Source organism: Ochlerotatus camptorhynchus, unplaced genomic scaffold (assembly GCF_037179485.1).
Source record: "Ochlerotatus camptorhynchus isolate MF236.1 unplaced genomic scaffold, CSIRO-AGI_Acam_v1.1 ptg000432l, whole genome shotgun sequence".
Classification (NCBI taxonomy): Eukaryota; Metazoa; Arthropoda; class Insecta; order Diptera; family Culicidae; genus Ochlerotatus; species Ochlerotatus camptorhynchus.
The window spans coordinates 8,621,950-8,641,672 of NW_027040918.1; the positions used below are offsets into that span (position 1 = coordinate 8,621,950).

Sequence of the window (19,723 nt, forward strand, 5' to 3'; positions counted from 1 at the left end):
ATTTTACGACGTTTTGTATAGTGAACAAGAATCGTCGGCTCTGTAAAGTTAATTCGATTAAACCAATAAACAACAACTCTTCGAGAATTTTAAACTTTTTTCAATACGCTTGACTCAGGGGGTAAGTCATTCTGGCACCTTGTGTTAAACACATCCAAAACACTCTTCGACACACTGAAACACCCTTCAACCACCATGAGAACCAATTTTTCAATCTTTTCTGGCAGCACTGCCTAGAGCCAAGAATGTTTACATTCGTTTGATGTCCTTTTTTGTTTTTGTTGATTTTTTTTTTTCTGAAGTAGACATCTCCCTCCAGCAATGTATACCGAGGATTCCACAGAAAACTGATCGGGACATGAAAGTAACACTCACTCCCGAGTCCCGGAATTGGGACATTGGAAACCGGCAATTTAGCCTCTAGAACAAGCTACAATATCTGCAACTATGTATAAATGAAGGAGCGTATAGTAATTATTTTGTCAATTATTGACTGATAGCTGAAGAGAGATATTTCTTTCTAATTTGGTAGTCATTCCATATACAAAATACCAAATCAGAGAGATCCATCCTATGGTTACCATATCAAAAACTTGAAAAGGAGGACATTTTATTTAAGGTTTGGAGATTAAGGAGGACCTTCCTTTTTTAAACATTAAAGGAGGACTAAGAGTTTTTATCAAACGTTTTAATAATATGTGCGCTATCACAAAATTCATGATTTGCGAAGGTTCAATTGAGATTGTTCTTAATTTGTAGTCGTTATCAATTCAATTCATCTTCTCGTTATATGTACTTCTGAAAAATGCATCAAACTAGCCGTCATAATTCATTTTTGATACTTGGAAATGATCTAGTCTAGCTGATGCAAATGAAAACTGCAGCTTTTACAGCCTTCCCAAGTAACAATTTTTGGTTTTATGAGGGTTCTGTAGACCATGCTTTAGACTTGTAGAATGCTTTAAAACTTTGATAAAACTTGCAATGTTATTTGGGTTAAAACCTTCCCAAAAATCAGGATATATTCAGGACCCGCTTCACTCGCAGTATGGCAGTGGCCAAATCAAGCGTAACTGGTTGGTTGGTTGACTTTATTAATACCTAAAATCCCATAGAACTAGAACGTCACTCTGTGTGGCTGTGTTTCATTTAGTGAATTTTATCTTAAATTTGATAGATAGATAATTTTCAAATAAACCTGATATTGTACCAGACTTATTTCTGACATACCAGGACTCAATTTTGGCAAACACCTTCTTGAAAATCATACGATCAAGAATTTTTCTGAGAGTTTTTCGAACATTATAATTTATTTTCAAAATGTAGAATTTAAGTAAAAATTCAGAAAAATTGATGATTTTTCACTGATTTTTCGAAATTATCTCTTATGTTGATCGTCCGATTTTCCGATTTGTTTGTCAAAATTGATTCCTGGTTTGTCTGATATAAGTCTGGTAGAATAGCAGGTTTATTTGAAAATTTTCCATCTGTCAAATTTAAGTTAAAAATCACGAAATGGACAGCAACCTTGACCGTAGCCTAAATGTAGGAGGGTTGACAGCTGTAGTATACTCCTAGTCCCACCAACGGATGGCATTTGTGACATAATGAAACAAATATGCAGGGCTGTCTTGCATCAACGTAGAGAGAGCAAAGTCAGTGATGAAAAATATTGTATTACAATCTTCGTCGCACTCCAAGAAGCGCATGACAAATTCCGTATGAAGACAGTCCTCTTTCATTTACGTCGTGAAAAAACTAGCTCAGTACGTTCTCTCTCTCTCTCTTAGATCGGTCGGTTACTCGGAGAGGATTAAAAACTGCACGTTTTAGTCAGCAGTTCCGTATTGTTTGACAAAAAATGATGATCGTTTGAAGCAACACAAAAAACTTAAAATGGGTACAAAACCGATCCGAACCACCAACGATGAGATTAACAGGCTTGTGTTTTCACCACTGGTCTATCAACGTTTAGAATAATGAAAAGGCTAAAAGAGAACAAGAAGCGCTCATAGTGTGGTTACTAGTCTGCTCACATGCACGTTCGACGGTATTTGCTTTTTTTTTGTCCATGCATGATACAAAAAAGAGAAGTGAAGGTAAAAGATGCGATAGGATTTGTTCACAGGGCTGTCGGCTTCTCTTCGTCAATGACGAAGGATGTATGGAAATGATGGTTTTTGTACCGCGACAATTTATTTTTGGTTTTCGTCAAACGTCACTGACCAAACAGACCGTTACCAACTCTGCAAATATGTCACTATGTTACTGGAAAAAAATGCAACGATTAAAAAGGAGGACATTTATGGGCAAAAGGAGGACGTTGAAAAATTATTGAAAAAGGAGGACATGTCCTCCTTTAGGATACCATATGGTAACCCTAATCCTACTAGCTGCGGCGTAAAAAAAAGTTCGTATTCATTGCGAAATTTAGATCCAGAGATTGCTTAGAAAGATGCATGCTCGGCTGGGTTGCGACTGGAATTCGTTTGGAATGGATTCGAGAGGGCTTTACTGGTTTGAGCCAGGATCTCAAGTATAAGAATTCGACTGTTGAGGGAGTACTTTTTTAGATCGGATTCGGACATATACAGCACACTCTTTTAGATAGGTGTGGTTTTTACTGGTATTCCATACTTACACTGTGCATAATTAAATTGTTAATTTTTTGGCGAGAGCCATAAAAAAGATAATTCTGTTTGTAAACAAATGTGGATGTACTGGTTGCCAGTAATCATTAATTTTCGCTCAACGTTTTGACAGCTAGGTCGACATGCAGAAACACGCAGAAACACTTTCCGACACCCAAAAACACACAAGAAACACAATCAACACAGGCACAAGGTGGTAGCGTGACTTAAACGCTGTCCAGACTGGAGAGTTATAACATGTTATAACGGTTATCAACTAATTGCAACACAGAAACCACCATCAAGATAGCGCTATAACATGTTATAACTCTGTAGTCTGAACGTACCCCCTGGTTTGACTCGGAAAAATAATAATATGCGACAAAATAGAGATCTGGTTGATCTACCTTGATCTAGGTAGTTGATCGCCGTGAGTTGCTCATCAACATTGACTGTTGATCAAGAGACAGATTGTTGATAAATGCAAGTTTTCGATCAAGGCAAATTGTTTATCAAAACGGATGGTTGATCAAGGTTAATTGTTGTTCAAATCAATTCCTTGATCATGATAGATTGATGATCAACAACAGGTTGTTAAACAACGTGCAGATTGTTGGTTAGGAAAAATACCATCGTTAGATTGACAGATTGTCGTTCGAGGTACATTGTTGATCAAAGTAAATTTATGATCAAGGTAGATTTACGCAGTAGATTTGGGCAAATTGTTGATCATGGCATTTTTTTAAAGCCATTCGTTGATGAAAATAATGATTGATTTATGATGCGTGTCAGCTTTTCCTTTAGCTAGGTGTTCTTTGAAAACTTCCCCAGTTGTTAATTGAGACCTTGCTTTGCCTACATTCCATACATTGTGTTTGAAGTTACTCGATCGGATGACATTTCATTTCTCTTTAAAGGCATACTTCAGATATGGTCGATCGTTTTATTGAGATGCAATGCCTAAGATAATTATTAACTTTCAAATATCTCACGTGAATTTTCGATAGTTTTGCCTCAAACATTTTCTCAATATTTTCTTATTTTCTTGCAGCCCCTTGTAGTCAAACCGGATCAGTTGATCAAGCGACGAGGAAAGCTAGGGCTGATCGCTGTTAACAAGAACTTCACCCAGGTCAAACAATGGGTCGACGAGCGTATGGGCAAAGACCAGAAGGTGGGCAATACCACCGGCAAGTTGCGAAACTTCATCATCGAACCCTTCGTCCCACATAAAGATGTGAGTTTGTTTGCGCGAAGGATTATAGAGGGCATAATTCATTTAAATTTCAATTATAGAACGAAGAAGCATATGTGTGTATTTACTCTCACCGAACGGCGGACACTATTTTATTCTACCATCAAGGAGGTGTCGACATCGGAGATGTAGACTCCAAAGCACTGAAGCTCGATGTACCTGTTGGACAAGATGTCTCCCTGGAGAGCATCGAAAAGGCGTTACTCACTGAAGTAGCAGCCGCTAAAAAGAAGTATGATTACATTGCTCAAACGATCGACGGATTGTTTAAAAAATGCTTGCATTATTTATTTTTTGTAGGAGAGTCGCCAGTTTTATCTTTAATTTGTACAAACTTTATGTAGATCTGTACTTTACGTATCTGGAAATCAACCCTCTGGTGGTGACAGACAGTTCCATCTACATTCTGGATCTGGCAGCAAAAATTGACGCCACAGCCGATTTCGTCTGCCGTCCCAAATGGGGTGAGATTGACTACCCACCTCCATTCGGACGCGATGCCTACCCGGAGGAGGCATACATCGCCGATCTGGACGCCAAAAGCGGTGCTTCGTTGAAGCTAACCATCCTTAACCGGAACGGTCGAATATGGACCATGGTTGCCGGTGGTGGCGCTAGTGTTATCTATGCCGACACCATTTGTGACTTGGGAGGTGCCACCGAACTGGCCAACTATGGTGAATACAGTGGTGCACCGTCGGAACAGCAAACCTACGAGTACGCCAAGACTGTCCTCAGTCTGATGACCAGCAGTCCGAAACATCCACTGGGCAAGGTACTAATTACCGGTGGAGGTATCGCCAACTTTACCAACGTGGCAGCTACCTTTAGCGGCATTATTACTGCCCTGCGAGAGTTCCAGCAGAAGCTTGTCGATCACAATGTATCGATCTTTGTTCGTCGTGCTGGGCCCAACTATCAGGAAGGTTTGAGGAAAATGCGTGAAATCGGAAGCACGTTGGGTAAGTTTGTTGTGTATTATCGTAACACATTTGCTGATTGCTATTTTTTCTCCATAATTTTGTAGGAATTCCACTGTTTGTATTCGGCCCGGAAACGCACATGACCGCCATCTGTGGCATGGCCCTTGGTACTAAGCCAATTCCAAAGAGTTGTAATGTTCATTTTGCGACGGCTAATTTCCTGCTTCCAGGAGGACAACAGGCTGCCGATGCCGCCAAGAAGTCGTCCGCCGCCGGCAACGATGTCGCCAATGGTTAGTATACTCTGAACTGTTTGCTGATCGTAATCACACTAACACTGTTGCTAACACACACATACACACTACTAAAACACGGATACAAAACAGTTGGATGATGATGATTTGATTCATTTGCGTTATTATATAGTTACAGGTACAGTAGCACGATTAAGTGTAGCAAGATTGCTTTCGAAAATTTTCTACGGTAGTTCTGGCAGTGATACAGGTATTATTGTTCGGTACTTTATGTTGCACCATTTATTGATTTCACTGTGTGCTGTGGTCTTGGATGAAGATTTTTTAAACATAATGGTAGAAATCTTATGAAGCAGTGTAAATAAGTTGCACTAACTAGGTGCAGTTGTTTTGTTTGTCTTATTTTTCAGGTGATGGGAAAAGTTGCTTTCGTTTGTGTATAGTGCCTGTATTTTCTGCCAGAATAACCGCACCGTTTGAATCGTTTAGCGAAAATATAAAGTTCTATAATTATAGCCCCTTTCGTGGCTAACTTAATCGATCATCCGGTATAGAATTTTCGGGTCGGAAATTTCATCAACTTCCCTGAGCATAGAGTATGATTGTACCTTGCCACACAATTATACAAATGCAAAAATGGCACAGGCTATAAAGCTCTCAATCAACAACTGTAGAAGTGCAAAAAGAAGACAAGTTGAGAGAGTTGGTGTAAAGCCCCAATGGGGACATAATAAAGCCAGAAGAAGAAGACCACATTTGGCAGTAATTTGGCATAAAATGCACAGAAATATATTAAAGTCATTTGTCATAAGATGTATGAAAAGGTTGAACATAAAAGGCCATTTAGCACAACCGTCCTCTGATATTATTTGCAGCAGGAATTTGTTCTATAAATATGGAAGACATAACAACCCCAACCCTTTAAATTAAATGTCTTAATGTATGTAAATATGGCTGCATGTGTTTTGAACGTAGCGTTGGTGCTGGGATTACGAAATGTAACGATTCGAATCGAACGATTCTCGTAATTTTCTGTGAGAGATCTCGAATCCCAGAATCTTGAAAATTTGATAATTTTGAGATATTAAGTTAAGTTTTCTATTACCAATGGGTTCATTACTTCACAGCGGATAAGAAACCGGAAGGACAGTTCCGCGAAACGATCTGTCAGTGGGAGAACACCCGCGAGTACTTCGAGGCTCATCGTATGCGTCGAGTGCATACAGGCAAGCGCGATTCGGAGGCAACGGTATCGAACCCGTTGCAGCTTCAGGATGTGTGTTTTTGCCGCGGATTGAAAGCAAAAGCTACCGTACTCTAGATCCGACAAGGTGGTTGTTTGGTACAACCTGATCAGATCTTCCGGATGTGCTCCCCACCAAGTTCCGGTAATTTCACGAAGAAAATTTATTCTTTGTTGGCATTTTTGTTTCACATACGCAATATGTTTTCCTCACGTGCTTTTGGAATCGAACCAGACACCTAAATACTTGAAAGATATACTTTGAGTGATTGTTCTACCCTTTAGTTGAAGCTGTAACTGTGCAGGATGCTGCTTCCTAGAAAAAACAACCAACTCCGGAGAGAATTCAATACCTAGCTTCATAGCCCAAGTAGACAAATTGTCTAAGGTATCTTGGCCCTATAACAGACACAACGTCATCATCTGCTAGCTGCCTTAGCGAGCAATTTTCATCAATGTCTTTTACATAAAAAATATAAAGAAGGGGGCTTAAACATGAGCCCTGGGGGAGACCCATGCAACTAATTCGTGAAGTTGTTTCACGAATTAGTTGCATGTTGCATGCAGGTTTCTCAGACAACAAGTTGCTCAAATAGTTGTTCATAATTGGTGAAAGCCCACTATCGTGGAGTTTATCCGAAAGGACATCGATACAAACAGAATCAAAAGCCCCCTTAATGTCCAAGAAAACTGAACTCATTTGCTGTTTTTGCGCATAGGCCAGTTGAATTTCAGTTGAAAGCAACGCAAGACAGTCGCTCGTTCCTTTGCCTCACCGAAAGCCAAATTGCGTATCTGAAAGTAAACCATTCGACTCAACCCATTTGTCTAGACGAAAAAGAATCATTTTCTCCAACAATTTCCGTATACAGGACAGCATCGCGGTGGGACGGTACGAGTTATAATCCGACGCGGGTTTACCGGGTTTTCGAATGGCCATAACTCTTACTGGCCTCCAGTCATCCGGAACAATGTTGTGCTCCAGAAATTGAATCTCTTCGCGACGTCTGGGAGATTTTTAAGCAAGTTGAACTTGATTCTATCCATTCCTGGAGCTGAGTTGTTACATGAGAGGAGAGCAAGGGAGAATTCCACCTTCGAAAACGGGGAATCTATTTCGTTATTACCCGATGGACGATCACAAACGTTGGTTTGAACCGGTACCGAATCCGGGCAAACTTTCCGCGCGAAGCTGAAAATCCATCTGTCCGAGTACTCCTTGTCTTCATTAATCGGTGATGACGCGTTTCGCATTCTCCTGCCGACATTCCAGAGTGTTCTCATGGAAGTCTCTCGCGACAAACCATCGACGAACCGACGCCAGTAACCACGTTTTTTTTTGCTTTAATCAAGTCCTTAAAAGTTTTCTGGACGTCGGTGTACCGCTCGAAATCCCCGACCTTACCGTGTTTGCGGAAGCGTTTAAACGTGGCGGACTTCTCGCTGTTCGCGTCGGTGCAATCCTTATCCCACCACGGGGTGGGAGGTCGCTTGCAAACGGAAACACCCGGAACACGTTTCGCCTGTGCTCGCAGCGCACAATCGATGATGAGACGCGCGAGAAAGGAGTACTCGTCCAGTGGAGGAAATATTTCAACCGATTGGCTGGCATCAAGAACCGCGATCGTGAACTTTCGTGAGATCGTACGCGACATCAACCGAGCGAGTAGAAGATGAACCATTGGTAATAGACATTTTGATTGGCAAATGATCACTACCGTAGGGATCTTGGATTACTTTCCACGAGCAATCCAACGATAATTAACTTGAACAAAGTGAAAGATCTAATCTGCTTACTTTTGCTGGAGGTTTGGCTACTCGTGTTGCTTCCCCGGTGTTCAGAATTGTCATTTTGAAGATATCGCACATGTCGTATATCAAGGTTGAACGGTTGTCGTCCTACAGTACCGTGAGAGTTAAAATCTCCCAAGATCAACCGTGGCTCCGGCATAGCCGTGCAGATATCCGAGAAACTTTGACGAAAAATCGCTGTTCTTGGTGGAAGATATACTGACGCATTTACCTCGAATGTTAACCTGACATGCAACAACTTCAATGCCTGTCACCGAAGGCAGATCGATTCTGTAAAAGGAATGGAGCTTGTTGATCCCGAGAAGCATCCCTCCATACGAATCTGCGCGGTCAAGGCGAATAATGTTGAAATCGTGGAAAGCAAGATCGTTGTCTGAAGAGAGCCATGTTTCACAAAGGGCAAATACATCCGAAAGTAAGTTGTTAAGTAAAAATTAAAATGCGTCAAGTTTTGGTATATAGCGGCGCCGGTGGTGTAGTGGTAAGCGTGATTACCTCTCACCCCAGCAGGCCTGGGTTCAATCCCAGTCGGCGCCGCCGGGATGTTCTGAGGCATAACATCTCTGATCACGCCTTCCTTCGGAAGGGAAGTAAAGCCGTTGGTCCCCGGTTCATGAGTTGATGGGTCGATAGGTAGGGTCCAGGTGTAGGAGCTGCCTCTCTGGCGTCGGTAGCATTGGTGCTCAGCACGGAAAACAAGATCGACGGAAAATAAATCAAAGGAAAAAAAAAAAAAAAAAGTTTTGGTATAAGACTTCTACAGTTCCACTGAAGAATTGAGATCATATTCCCGACCTCATTCGGAGAGTTATCCATCAAAGGATATGATTGATGCAATGAAGGACCACCTAGAAGCTAGTTGCTTCAAAAGAGTTTTCACCATTGGCCGCACTAAATTAATAATGCTCCTCGTTGAGTCAGAGATATTGAATATACTGAAAAATCTATCCACAATACCAGAAAACGTGAACATGGGGGCATGTTCTTGCTGATTATTCAGCTAATTTTCTGGCCAAATAACTGGGACATCTGGGATTTTAGATGATCCTGGAAGTGACGGACAGTTCTTGTCATAATTACAAGGTTTAAACACCGACAAACCGACATGAATGATCATACAAAATACAAAGAAATTTCTGATCAAAGCACAAAACTGACATCTGCTGCCGTGTTTGCGGAAAATATTTATCCTACCCACGAACACGCGTACAAAATGTATGGATTGGTTCGTGTCTAATCTATTTTGGACAAATTATTTTTATCTAGATAAAACATTTCTATGGTTTTGACAGATGGGATCGCTGCACATTTGAATCGGCCGTTAAGGATTCTCGATCAAGATTTAAGTTTGAGTTTCATGTCGGTTTGTCGGTTATTTAAAACCCGATGGAATGGGTTTCGGTGCATTTTCGTTACCTCTTGATTTTTCTAAGAAGGGAGGGCGGTCCATACAAGTGGCCTTACGAGGCTTTTCGGTGGTGTGTTTTTTGGCTCATTTTCTCGTATTGCCTTTAAAGACAAACGGACTACCCTCACCGCCCTCTGAGTCAGAGTCTAGATCATCAACTGGCAAAATGAAGAAAGTTTTACTGCTTTTTGGAGTGATCTGAAAAGGTGAAGCGGTATTATTCAAGAGTTCTGCTATTGTTCTCTTGGAGCGAGCTTGCAGAGACCGCTTGATGTTGTCTCCCTGCTGTTTGTACCTCGGACAGTCAGTCAGGATATGCAGGCTCTCCTTGCAGTACACGCATTTTGGAGGAGCACTGCAAGGACTCCCTGGATGCTGCTCGCCACACTGATCGCAGCGTGGTTTATTCGAGCAGTAGTCCGATGTGTGACCAAGTTGTTTACATTTCGAGCAGTTCATTACCCGAGGTACAAACAGACGTACAGGCAGCCGAACCTTGCCAATAGCGACGTAGTGATTAAAGCTGGACCGTAATCAAAGCGCTCGGCGTATGGTTAACGGTTTCCTCACTCGCGCACTTGTTGTATATAACACCATGCCAACTAACTTTGGTGAGAAAAAACCCTCGCGTGGGGAAAAACTCAAAAAAAAAATCGAACTATAGTGTCGTACAACGAGACCAGAATGACGGATAGTCTTAGCTCATTGGAGGCTATTCGTTCAATGAGGCCGATGAAGCACTCCTCGTATTTCCTGCCTGAAATACGATCTAAACTGAGTGCTTTATCCAACTGCTCCTATACTATCACCTTAGCTTGGGTCCCATCTCATTGCTCAATTTCGGGTAATGAGAAAGCGGACTCGTTGGCTAAGGTGGGCGCTATGGAAGGCGATATTTTTGAGCGACAAATAGCCTTCAACGAATGTTTCTCCATTGCTCGTCAGCAAGTCCTCATCAGTTGGCAACAAAAATGGAATGATGGTGATTTGGGAAGATTGTTACATTCTATTATCCCACAGGTGTCGAACAAACCATGGTTCAAAGGGTTGGACATGAGCCGCGACTTTATACGCGTTATATCAAGGCTTATGTCCAATCACTGCTCATTAGACTCGCACTTCTATCGAATTGGGCTATCACGATACCGAGCATGTTGTTTGGTCATGTACCTTACACCGTGTTGTCAGATCTGAGTTATCCACATCCCTCGGGGCCGGAGGAAAACAACCCGCGATACCCGGTAGAGATGTCTTGGCGAGCCGAGACCTCGACTATTAGAATTTAATTTATGTGTTTTTAAAACGGATAGATCTGAGGATTTAGTAGTTAGTGTCATCTTGTGTTCTCCCAAGTTGTTAGCTGCCCATCGGCCCCATGTTTGTCTTTTTCATCAGAGTGTCGCTTAGTTCGAGATCAAGAGCACATTGCTCTCCAAACCTTGTGTTCTCACTCCCTGCCCTGCCATCCATTTTTTACAATTTGTTACCCCTAACCTCGAGATAGCCGCGAGTAATCGGTCCCGCTAGACTAACGTTAGTTTTAAGTAATTTTGTGATCCAAACAATGAATATCGGCTCGGCAAAGCTACAGCAAATTAGTCTGGAAAAATAAACGAATTATTTAAAAAAAAAAGAGTTAAAAAATCCAGAATTCTCTAAAATGTTAATCCTGAGAGCGTTTCTAAGTTCTTTCCGGATTTTGTCTCGAGCTCCCATTTTTCTCGATTCATCAATATGCCTTGTCCCTCACTGCAATAAATGCATTATAATGAACTTTTGGCAATCTATATTCAATCTAAACTGCCCTTAAGCCGAGGGGTGTCACATCTAAATCGTAATTCTAGATGCTCGAAAAATCTCACTAGCGAATCACTCTACGAAAAATCTTCTTCCATTTCTCGCATCTACTTGCATCGTGCAAAATACGTTTGTTTCGATGTGTTAGCTCATAAGCGATTGTTGCCTGGACCGAGGATGATCTTGAAACAAGGAAAAAATGAGTTAGTTAGTCTTCACCTATGTGATTCCTAATCTTCTAATCGTTGTTCCCTAGTTTGAAGTGGTTAAGACTAGGGTTCTGATGCATGGTCATTATCGGTGTCATAGCTTGTTTTTGTTGTTAAGGAATCCAATTTTGACTGGGCGCGCCTTTGGAGGGTGTTCCAACTCCGAAGGGTATAAATAGCGGAACCTTTCAGTTAGAATCGATTCCTTGCGATGAAGGCAAGAATGACAACTGTATCAAAACCGAATACTTCATCATTTCTCAATAGTGATGGAGTAATACGACATGCACTAAACTAAGGACACGGGATATACTACAATAGATCAAATTACTGGTCGCAGTGGTGTTATGTCCCGAACAGAGGAAAAAAAAAAAAGCGAAGACAACAAATCAAGAAGACTGGCAACTTTGCCAGAATCCAAGCGACAGATACAATAGCGCTGCGCTTGAGTGAAGGTGGAAGCAAAGCATAGAAAAATGAGCAAATACACGAACCTTTCTTCTGAGGATGGAGCCTTTGCTATCAGATTCATTCGAAGCATTTACCTTTGAGCGGCAGATGACGCGAATGTACCTGGCTCATAGCGTTCGTATGAGAAAATGGAAGAGTTGCCAGTCTTCTTGATTTGTTGTCTTCGTCATAAGCTACAACACAAAGCCTACACTCTGAAAAATCTTCACGTCCGATTTACGTGAAAACATAGGTGGTTTTCGTCCACCCTATTTTTCACGTAACTTTTACCGGAATTACACGTAGCCGATCAAAATCCAGCTTCGATTATCTACGTGATTAGTCAGGTAAGTAAGACCTGATTTTCACATACTGCTACGTGAAATCGGGGTGAAAACTACTGGACAACTGGTAGCTTTTACGTGACATTCCGTTTTGTTTAAAATGCAGGGCTGGTAGCAGGTCACTTTTTAGTGACTTGGTCACTATTTTGAAGCCAGTCACTAAAAAGTCACTTTTTACACCAAAAAGTCGCTATTTCCTTTAAAATAGTCACTAAAGTCACTTTTTCACTACTAAAATAGAGTGAAATTTAAAAATATCAACAAAATGTTGAAATTGAGTACTTGGCACTAAGAAAGTCTACAGAAATTTTAACATAATATACATATCTGTTAAAATTTTTTAACCAGGGTGACCAGTGAACCGCAAAACTTTAGAGCATCAGTAAAACTATTGGGAAATGCCTTCGATTTCGATTAAAAATTGGGGAAAATATACCCCCTTTCCCAAAAAATAAAATGTAAACCTTGGAATCTTTCCAAAGGTATTTATCTGTGATAGATTATCAAAAGTCTTGCAAGAATGATTAAGAAATTTAAAAAATCCAAAGTAAATTTTAAGAGAATTTTAAAGGATTCTAGGGATGACACCAAGATATATCAGAGAAGAATACCAAAGTACAGACTATGAAAGTCTAACGTAAAATTAAGTGCTCTGAGAATCGATTTTTTTCATCTCCGCTTAAATCTTAAGCCAGGTTTACCCATATAGTCAAACTTGGCTTAACACATACGAGCGTCGCTTTTGATTATTGTTTAAATTATTAGAGACGCAAAATTCAGCTCTGATACAATTTTGGAAATAATTCAATCCAATATAATTGAGAGTGCATTTTAACGAGAGTTCTGAGAAGAATTCTATGATGATTGGATGATGATTCTAATAAGAATTTAAATGAGGATTCAAAATTATTTCTGAAATTTTGCTTAAGGGAGCTTTGATGAAAATTCCATGAAAATCCCGTGAACTCCAAAGATGGTCTGTACGGATAGTTCTAAAAGAATTCTGGGGTGATTTTTGAAGATACTTCAAGAGAATTCTAAAGGTTTCGAAATAAATTCCGAGAAAAATTCCAATGGAATCGAATTTTGAGCGTTCAATCTTAAAGGAATTTCTAGAAGTTATTCTGTGATGAATTTTTGTTTTGAGAATTCTGAGGAAATACTATGTGAATTCTAAGGAGAATGAATGCCGGGGAGAAGTCCAAGGTTATTCTAAGCAGATTTTTTTTTTAATTTTCAGAGGTTAATTGCATGAAAATTCTAAGGTGCATTCAAATAAATCTAAAATAGATTTATGGAAGGAGCCCTTCAAAACTTCCTAGAAGAATCAATAAAAAATCTAAAATAATCTACTTTAATCAAATATCAGACTTGAAGTGCAGATTTTATACGATAGATGAGGACATTAAATTATAGAGTTGATAGCTCCGTTATAGTAACGGCAGTGTAAACATTGTATATACAAAGTAGAAAGCGAGCAAGGACAATTTTGAGGAAGGTACGAAACGGGTAGTTGTTTACGTCAGATGGCGACTTGAGTGTGAAACAATCGATAGAACTGTTTCCGCACATCAGAGGTACATGAGCAAATAGGCGATCATCCCTTTTGCCAGTGGTGGCAGGGGAAAACACCCCTCACCACCTCATCGGATGAGCTTGGTAAAGGAGATGCTCTACTCGATTCGTACCTTCCTTAAAATTGTCCTTTATCGCTTTCTACTTTCAATATACAAATTTCACACTGCCTTACTAGTTATTACGGAACTATCAACTCTTTACTTTCATCTCCTCATCTATCGTATAAAATGTTCACTTTAATTCTGATATTTGATGTTGAGCATTTCCAACTACGAAAATAATCTATTTCCACGAATTTTGTTGATTGTTCTGCAATGAATTTCAAGAATGCAATATTATTTTTGTAAAACCTTATTTGCCTCTAAGTTTAAGAGAAGAGAAATTATTCTAAAAAAGTTCTTGAGATCATGCTGAAGAAATTCTGTGGAAAGTTCTTAGCGAATTATCAATGTTATCTACCTAGATATTCGATTAAATTAGAGGAATTTATGAAATTTGATTGTAAGTTCCAAGACATAAAAAGTTTATTTCAATATCAAGCCATATTTGAATTTCTAAGTTACCATATAAATGGTTACTTATTAAGTTTTTACAAGTCACTATTTGGTCACTATTTTCGTAATTTTAGTCACTAAAGTCACTACTATTATACCGCATCAGCATCAGTATAAATAAAAGCAATCAATATTATGCAATTTTATCGGGCAGATATAAAATCCACATGTTGAAATTAATGCTTATATCTACTCATAAAATTGTAAATTATTGACTAATTGATTATTATGAGGTAGAAACGTGTATGAGTTTTTTTTTTTTTTATTTCTGACAAAACTTTAACAACTGTTTGCAGCGAGGTTTGCAGACTCAAAATGCTGATGCCATCGTCTGAAATTATAAAACTAGAAAAATGCGACATACAATCATAAATCAATTAATGTAAAAGAATCAAATTACCTTACCGTCCAATATTTGCAGCAAACTGCTGGAAAATTTTGAATCTTTGAAGTGTTCTTCCACCACGCTCGGTGACGCCATATTGATTTTGTTTGCGTACCTGAAAATCACGTACATCCCGTTTTGCGGAAATATCGAAGTCGCAACACAAATACACGAAATCTGTTTACGTGAATATGCGGTCGAATTCACCAACATTTTTAGTGAACATGACTTGCAATGCCAGTCAAAGTTACTAACATAACGTAACATTTGAGATTTTCTTAATACAGATCAGGTAGGGGAACTAGGGGCAAGAAGGTCACCCTAACGATAGCGCGTTTTTATATGTGATTCCGTGAATATTTATAGGAGTTTGTGAATCGAATTGTAAGTTTATAACCTTGTCTCCATGTATCATCATTGAAATTAAAATTAAACCCCATCAAAAAATGTTAATGATTTTTTTCAAAATGTCATGTCGAACCTGCTCTAAAAAATGCTACGGGGCAAGAGGGCCACTCTTATGGGGCAAAAAGACCATATGTCTAAAATGAAGTGAAACTGATAAATGTTCATTTCTAAACAACAAATTACTATTCTTAGGTATGACAGCAACTGCTTTTATTGTTTATTCCACTAAAATATTGACTTAACGATATATTTTTTATATCTAAAACATATAAACCATGTGCGTCAAAGATTCTAATGGAAACTATTTTTGATACTATTTTATACAGTTTGTTTTCCAAAATTTCACGAAAAAAATGTATGTTGGAAATATAAATGCCCAATTGTGTTAATTCCTGAACATTTTTGTACAATTTAATACATAAATGTAGGGGTGGCACTCGCCCCGTATAAAGTTTATTTTTAGGAATATAATCTTTGATTAATTAAACAAAATATTTAATAATTTAGTGTTATTAATGTATCAAACAACCATCAATAGTGATGTCTCAATGCAGAAATTGTGAAAAAAATAAATTGGAAATTCCGAAAACCTTATTTTATGATGCCTTATTCTTATAAAAAACTAGCTTTTCAATGCATCAACACAAAATGATTTTTTGCATTTTTTTTACGAATACTGTGCATTGGTTCATCGTGAGATAAAATTGAAATGATTTCATTTTCAAAATATATTGAGGGTGACCTTCTTGCCCCTAGTTCCCCTACGTGATAATTCACGTAAATCGGACGTGAAGATTTTTTAGAGTGTATACGAGTACGTTGTATGAATATTCAAACTCATTGTTCTCAAAACAAAAGAAACGCTCCTAGCAAATCCATTTTTTTCTGTCTTCATTCGTAGAACGAAGAAAAATCAATGACGTTTCAATGCGTTAGGATAGGACGGAATTGAAATTCGTGTAACGAATTTGCAATCAAGAAGCAGTGTTAGATTTCTTACAATATCTCAATAATTTGTGACTCTTTATCAAATCCAACGGTACGTATAGAGAGGTAAATACATTTGGAATTCATATATAGTAGAATCACTCTACTGTGAGTTCATATTCGTTCGAAAAAGAGATGTTAAATGTGGGTTATGCTTAGGAGGACGAAAATTAGATTCAAAACCCTATTACTATTATTTGTCAAGTTTGATAGACAGCGTTGTTTTTAAAATCGTAAAAAATATCTTATTGTAAAATGTTAGTTTTTAATTTTTTTATCACATTCATAGAAACATTAAAATGTATCATAACAGAATTATTTTTTTTTTATTGATTTGTAACACGTGCTTAGTTACCTCGGTAAAATATGCATTATTCAAACATAGTGCGCCTTTAACATTTAAACATCTGACAATAGATATGGAAGAAAATAATGAGCACACATGATGGCTTATGCTGAATTGGCAATCGCAAGCTGGACCCAAAAGATGTGGATCACCTATGCTCAAAAAGTATTCATGAGTCGAGTTTTTAGCATATGAAACATCCTATCAGCCATCAAGACGGTACCTACATTTACCCGCACATGTTCCTAACCACACATCGTCACCGTCATTAACTGTAACTAATCAATCAAATAGCACTTCCGTCCATAATATCCTTGCGTTTTCTGTTTCAATTTTTTTGCACAATTCATCCGTACTCAGAGCTGCTTCCTAATCAAAATTGTTTTCATTCTTTTTATTTATCGGTTCTGTTGGCACTTATCCCGGTTGAAATTCCAAATCGTACCCTCACATGCCTAAATACGCCATACGAATCCCGCCTCATCCGTGGTCAACACGTACCAACCATGCTACGAATCTACGTGTTGCCAAATATTCATCCTCGCCCGTCCCCGTGTTCCCATGTGTGCGTGCGTGTATGTGCGTATGTGTGTATGTACCACCATCCATATTGTTTGCCGTTCATAAAACTTTACACACTACACACCGCCTTCAGCAACAGCAACCAGCACAACAACAACACCACCAAGCGCAATACAATCGGCTGCGACGACCGCCAACAGCAACAACGGTGCCAGCAGCCGCCCAGTTAAGACCAGTAATAGACCAACATCCGGGAATGTAAAATGTATAGCAACCGATTAATTGGGCGTTTTGTCTCTTATTTACACACAATAGGTGGAACAGCGGTCAAGTACTCCCAGGTAGATGTTGGCTCCGGCGAATATCAACGAATGTTCACCAATCGTACCAAGGCGCTGGTCTGGGGAATGCAGACACGTGCCGTCCAATCGATGTTGGACTTCGATTTCATTTGTCGGTATGTTTGTTGAATGTTTCCTCTCGAAAGAAAGAGACACGTGTTGACTGTTCTTGACCGTTTACAGGCGCGATGAACCGTCCGTGGTGGCCATGGTTTACCCATTCACCGGGTACCACAAGCAGAAATTCTACTGGGGCCACAAGGAGGTGCTGATTCCGGTGTACTCGAAGATGTCCGAGGCCATCAACAAGCACAAGGAAGCTGACGTATTGGTGAACTTTGCTTCGCTACGTTCCGCCTACGAAAGCTCGATGGAGGTGCTGGACTACCCGCAGATCCGTACGATTGCCATCATTGCCGAAGGTATTCCGGAAAATTATACGCGCAAACTGAACATGGCAGCTCGTTCAAAGAATGTTTCCATCATTGGACCGGCCACGGTCGGTGGTGTCAAGCCGGGATGTTTCAAGATTGGCAACACCGGTGGTATGTTGGATAACATCCTGCACTCGAAACTGTACCGTCCAGGAAGTGTGGCCTACGTTTCTCGTTCCGGTGGTATGTCTAACGAGTTGAACAACATTATTTCGTTGACCACTAATGGCGTGTTCGAGGGTGTGGCCATTGGAGGTGACCGTTATCCGGGAACTACCTTTATGGATCACATTCTTCGATACCAAGCCGATCCAGATGCAAAGATGATTGTGCTGTTGGGTGAAGTGGGTGGCGTCGAGGAGTATGAAGTTTGCGAAGCTCTTCAGAATGGACAGATCACAAAGCCATTGATCGCTTGGTGTATTGGTACTTGCGCTGGAATGTTCACGTCGGAGGTGCAATTCGGTCATGCTGGATCGTGTGCCAACTCGGATCGGGAAACAGCCGCCGCAAAGAACAAGGCGCTGACTGATGCTGGTGCTCACGTGCCGGATTCGTTCGACAACCTAGGTGACATGGTTGAATCTGTTTACGCCGATTTGGTCAAGAGTGGAGTGATCGTCCCAGCGGAAGAAGTTCCACCACCAACCGTCCCAATGGATTACTCGTGGGCCCGCGAACTGGGATTGATTCGTAAGCCGGCTTCCTTCATGACATCGATCTGCGATGAACGAGGACAGGAGCTGCTGTACGCTGGCATGCCAATCAGTGACGTTCTGCAGAAGAATGTCGGTATTGGTGGCGTTGTGTCGTTGCTCTGGTTCCAGCGGTGCCTGCCCCCGTACGTGTGCAAGTTCTTCGAGATGTGTTTGATGGTGACGGCCGATCATGGACCGGCTGTATCCGGTGCTCACAACACGATCGTCTGTGCTCGTGCCGGCAAGGATCTAGTTTCGTCGGTGGTCAGCGGTTTACTGACAATTGTAGGTTTTGGGTTTTTTTTTATATGCATTTCGAATGGATCATAATTGGATTTGTTCATTTTTCCAGGGTGATCGATTCGGTGGTGCTCTGGATGGTGCTGCTAAGCAGTTCTCCGAAGCTTATGATTCCAACCTGCATCCAATGGAATTTGTCAACTCCATGAGAAAGAAGGTGCGTGGGTAGAAGAATTAGTTAGGGAAATTCCCTTGAGCTAACTGAACTTTTGTCTTCACTCCACAGGGTCAGCTGATTATGGGTATCGGTCACCGCGTAAAGTCGATCAACAATCCGGACATCCGAGTTAAGATCATCAAGGAGTTTGTCATGGAAAACTTCCCGACCAAGCCGCTGCTGGAGTATGCTCTGGAGGTGGAGAAAATCACCACCAGCAAGAAACCGAACCTGATCCTGAACGTGGATGGTGTCATTGCGACCTGCTTCGTCGATATGCTGCGAAACTGCGGTTCCTTCACAAGGTAAGAATATTTCGTTGCATTTGGGGAACTCTTGTTCGGGAAAATTCTCTTACCTTACCTTAGGCTTGATGTCCTCTGCTGTCTCAACGCTATTCGATCCATGGTCACACGTTGCCAGCCTTGTAGTCTGCGAAGGGTCCGCAGTTCGCCTTCTACTTAGTCGATACACCATGCCCGTTGCGCGCTTTTTCTTCTTGTTCCAGTTGGGTCGCTTTCGAGAACAATTTTCAATGGGTCGTAGTGCGGCATTCTTACGAAGTGCCCAGCCCATCGTAGTCGCCCAATTCTTGCAGTGTGAACGATAAATGGTTCTCGCAGCAGCTGGTGCAATTCGTGGTTCATTCGCATCCTCCACGTTCCGTCTTCCACTCTACCGTAGATGC

The 19,723-nt window shown here is 40.4% G+C and overlaps 1 protein-coding gene across 3 annotated transcripts in view; it reads left to right on the forward strand.

The window, feature by feature from the left end:
* Nucleotides 1-19,723, forward strand: part of ATPCL (ATP-citrate synthase) — an 81,995-nt gene that overhangs the window by 59,954 nt on the left and 2,318 nt on the right. For 2 of the 3 annotated variants that reach the window (XM_065234205.1, XM_065234206.1), the window contains 9 exons: nucleotides 3,682-3,867; nucleotides 3,927-4,117; nucleotides 4,186-4,847; nucleotides 4,913-5,101; nucleotides 17,239-17,340; nucleotides 17,421-17,562; nucleotides 17,630-18,863; nucleotides 18,931-19,035; nucleotides 19,105-19,340. In XM_065234205.1, coding sequence (XP_065090277.1) covers nucleotides 3,682-3,867; nucleotides 3,927-4,117; nucleotides 4,186-4,847; nucleotides 4,913-5,101; nucleotides 17,239-17,340; nucleotides 17,421-17,562; nucleotides 17,630-18,863; nucleotides 18,931-19,035; nucleotides 19,105-19,340 — 3,047 coding nt within the window. The remainder of the gene's footprint in view (nucleotides 1-3,681; nucleotides 3,868-3,926; nucleotides 4,118-4,185; nucleotides 4,848-4,912; nucleotides 5,102-17,238; nucleotides 17,341-17,420; nucleotides 17,563-17,629; nucleotides 18,864-18,930; nucleotides 19,036-19,104; nucleotides 19,341-19,723) is intronic. The other variant, XM_065234207.1, reaches the window with a different exon arrangement.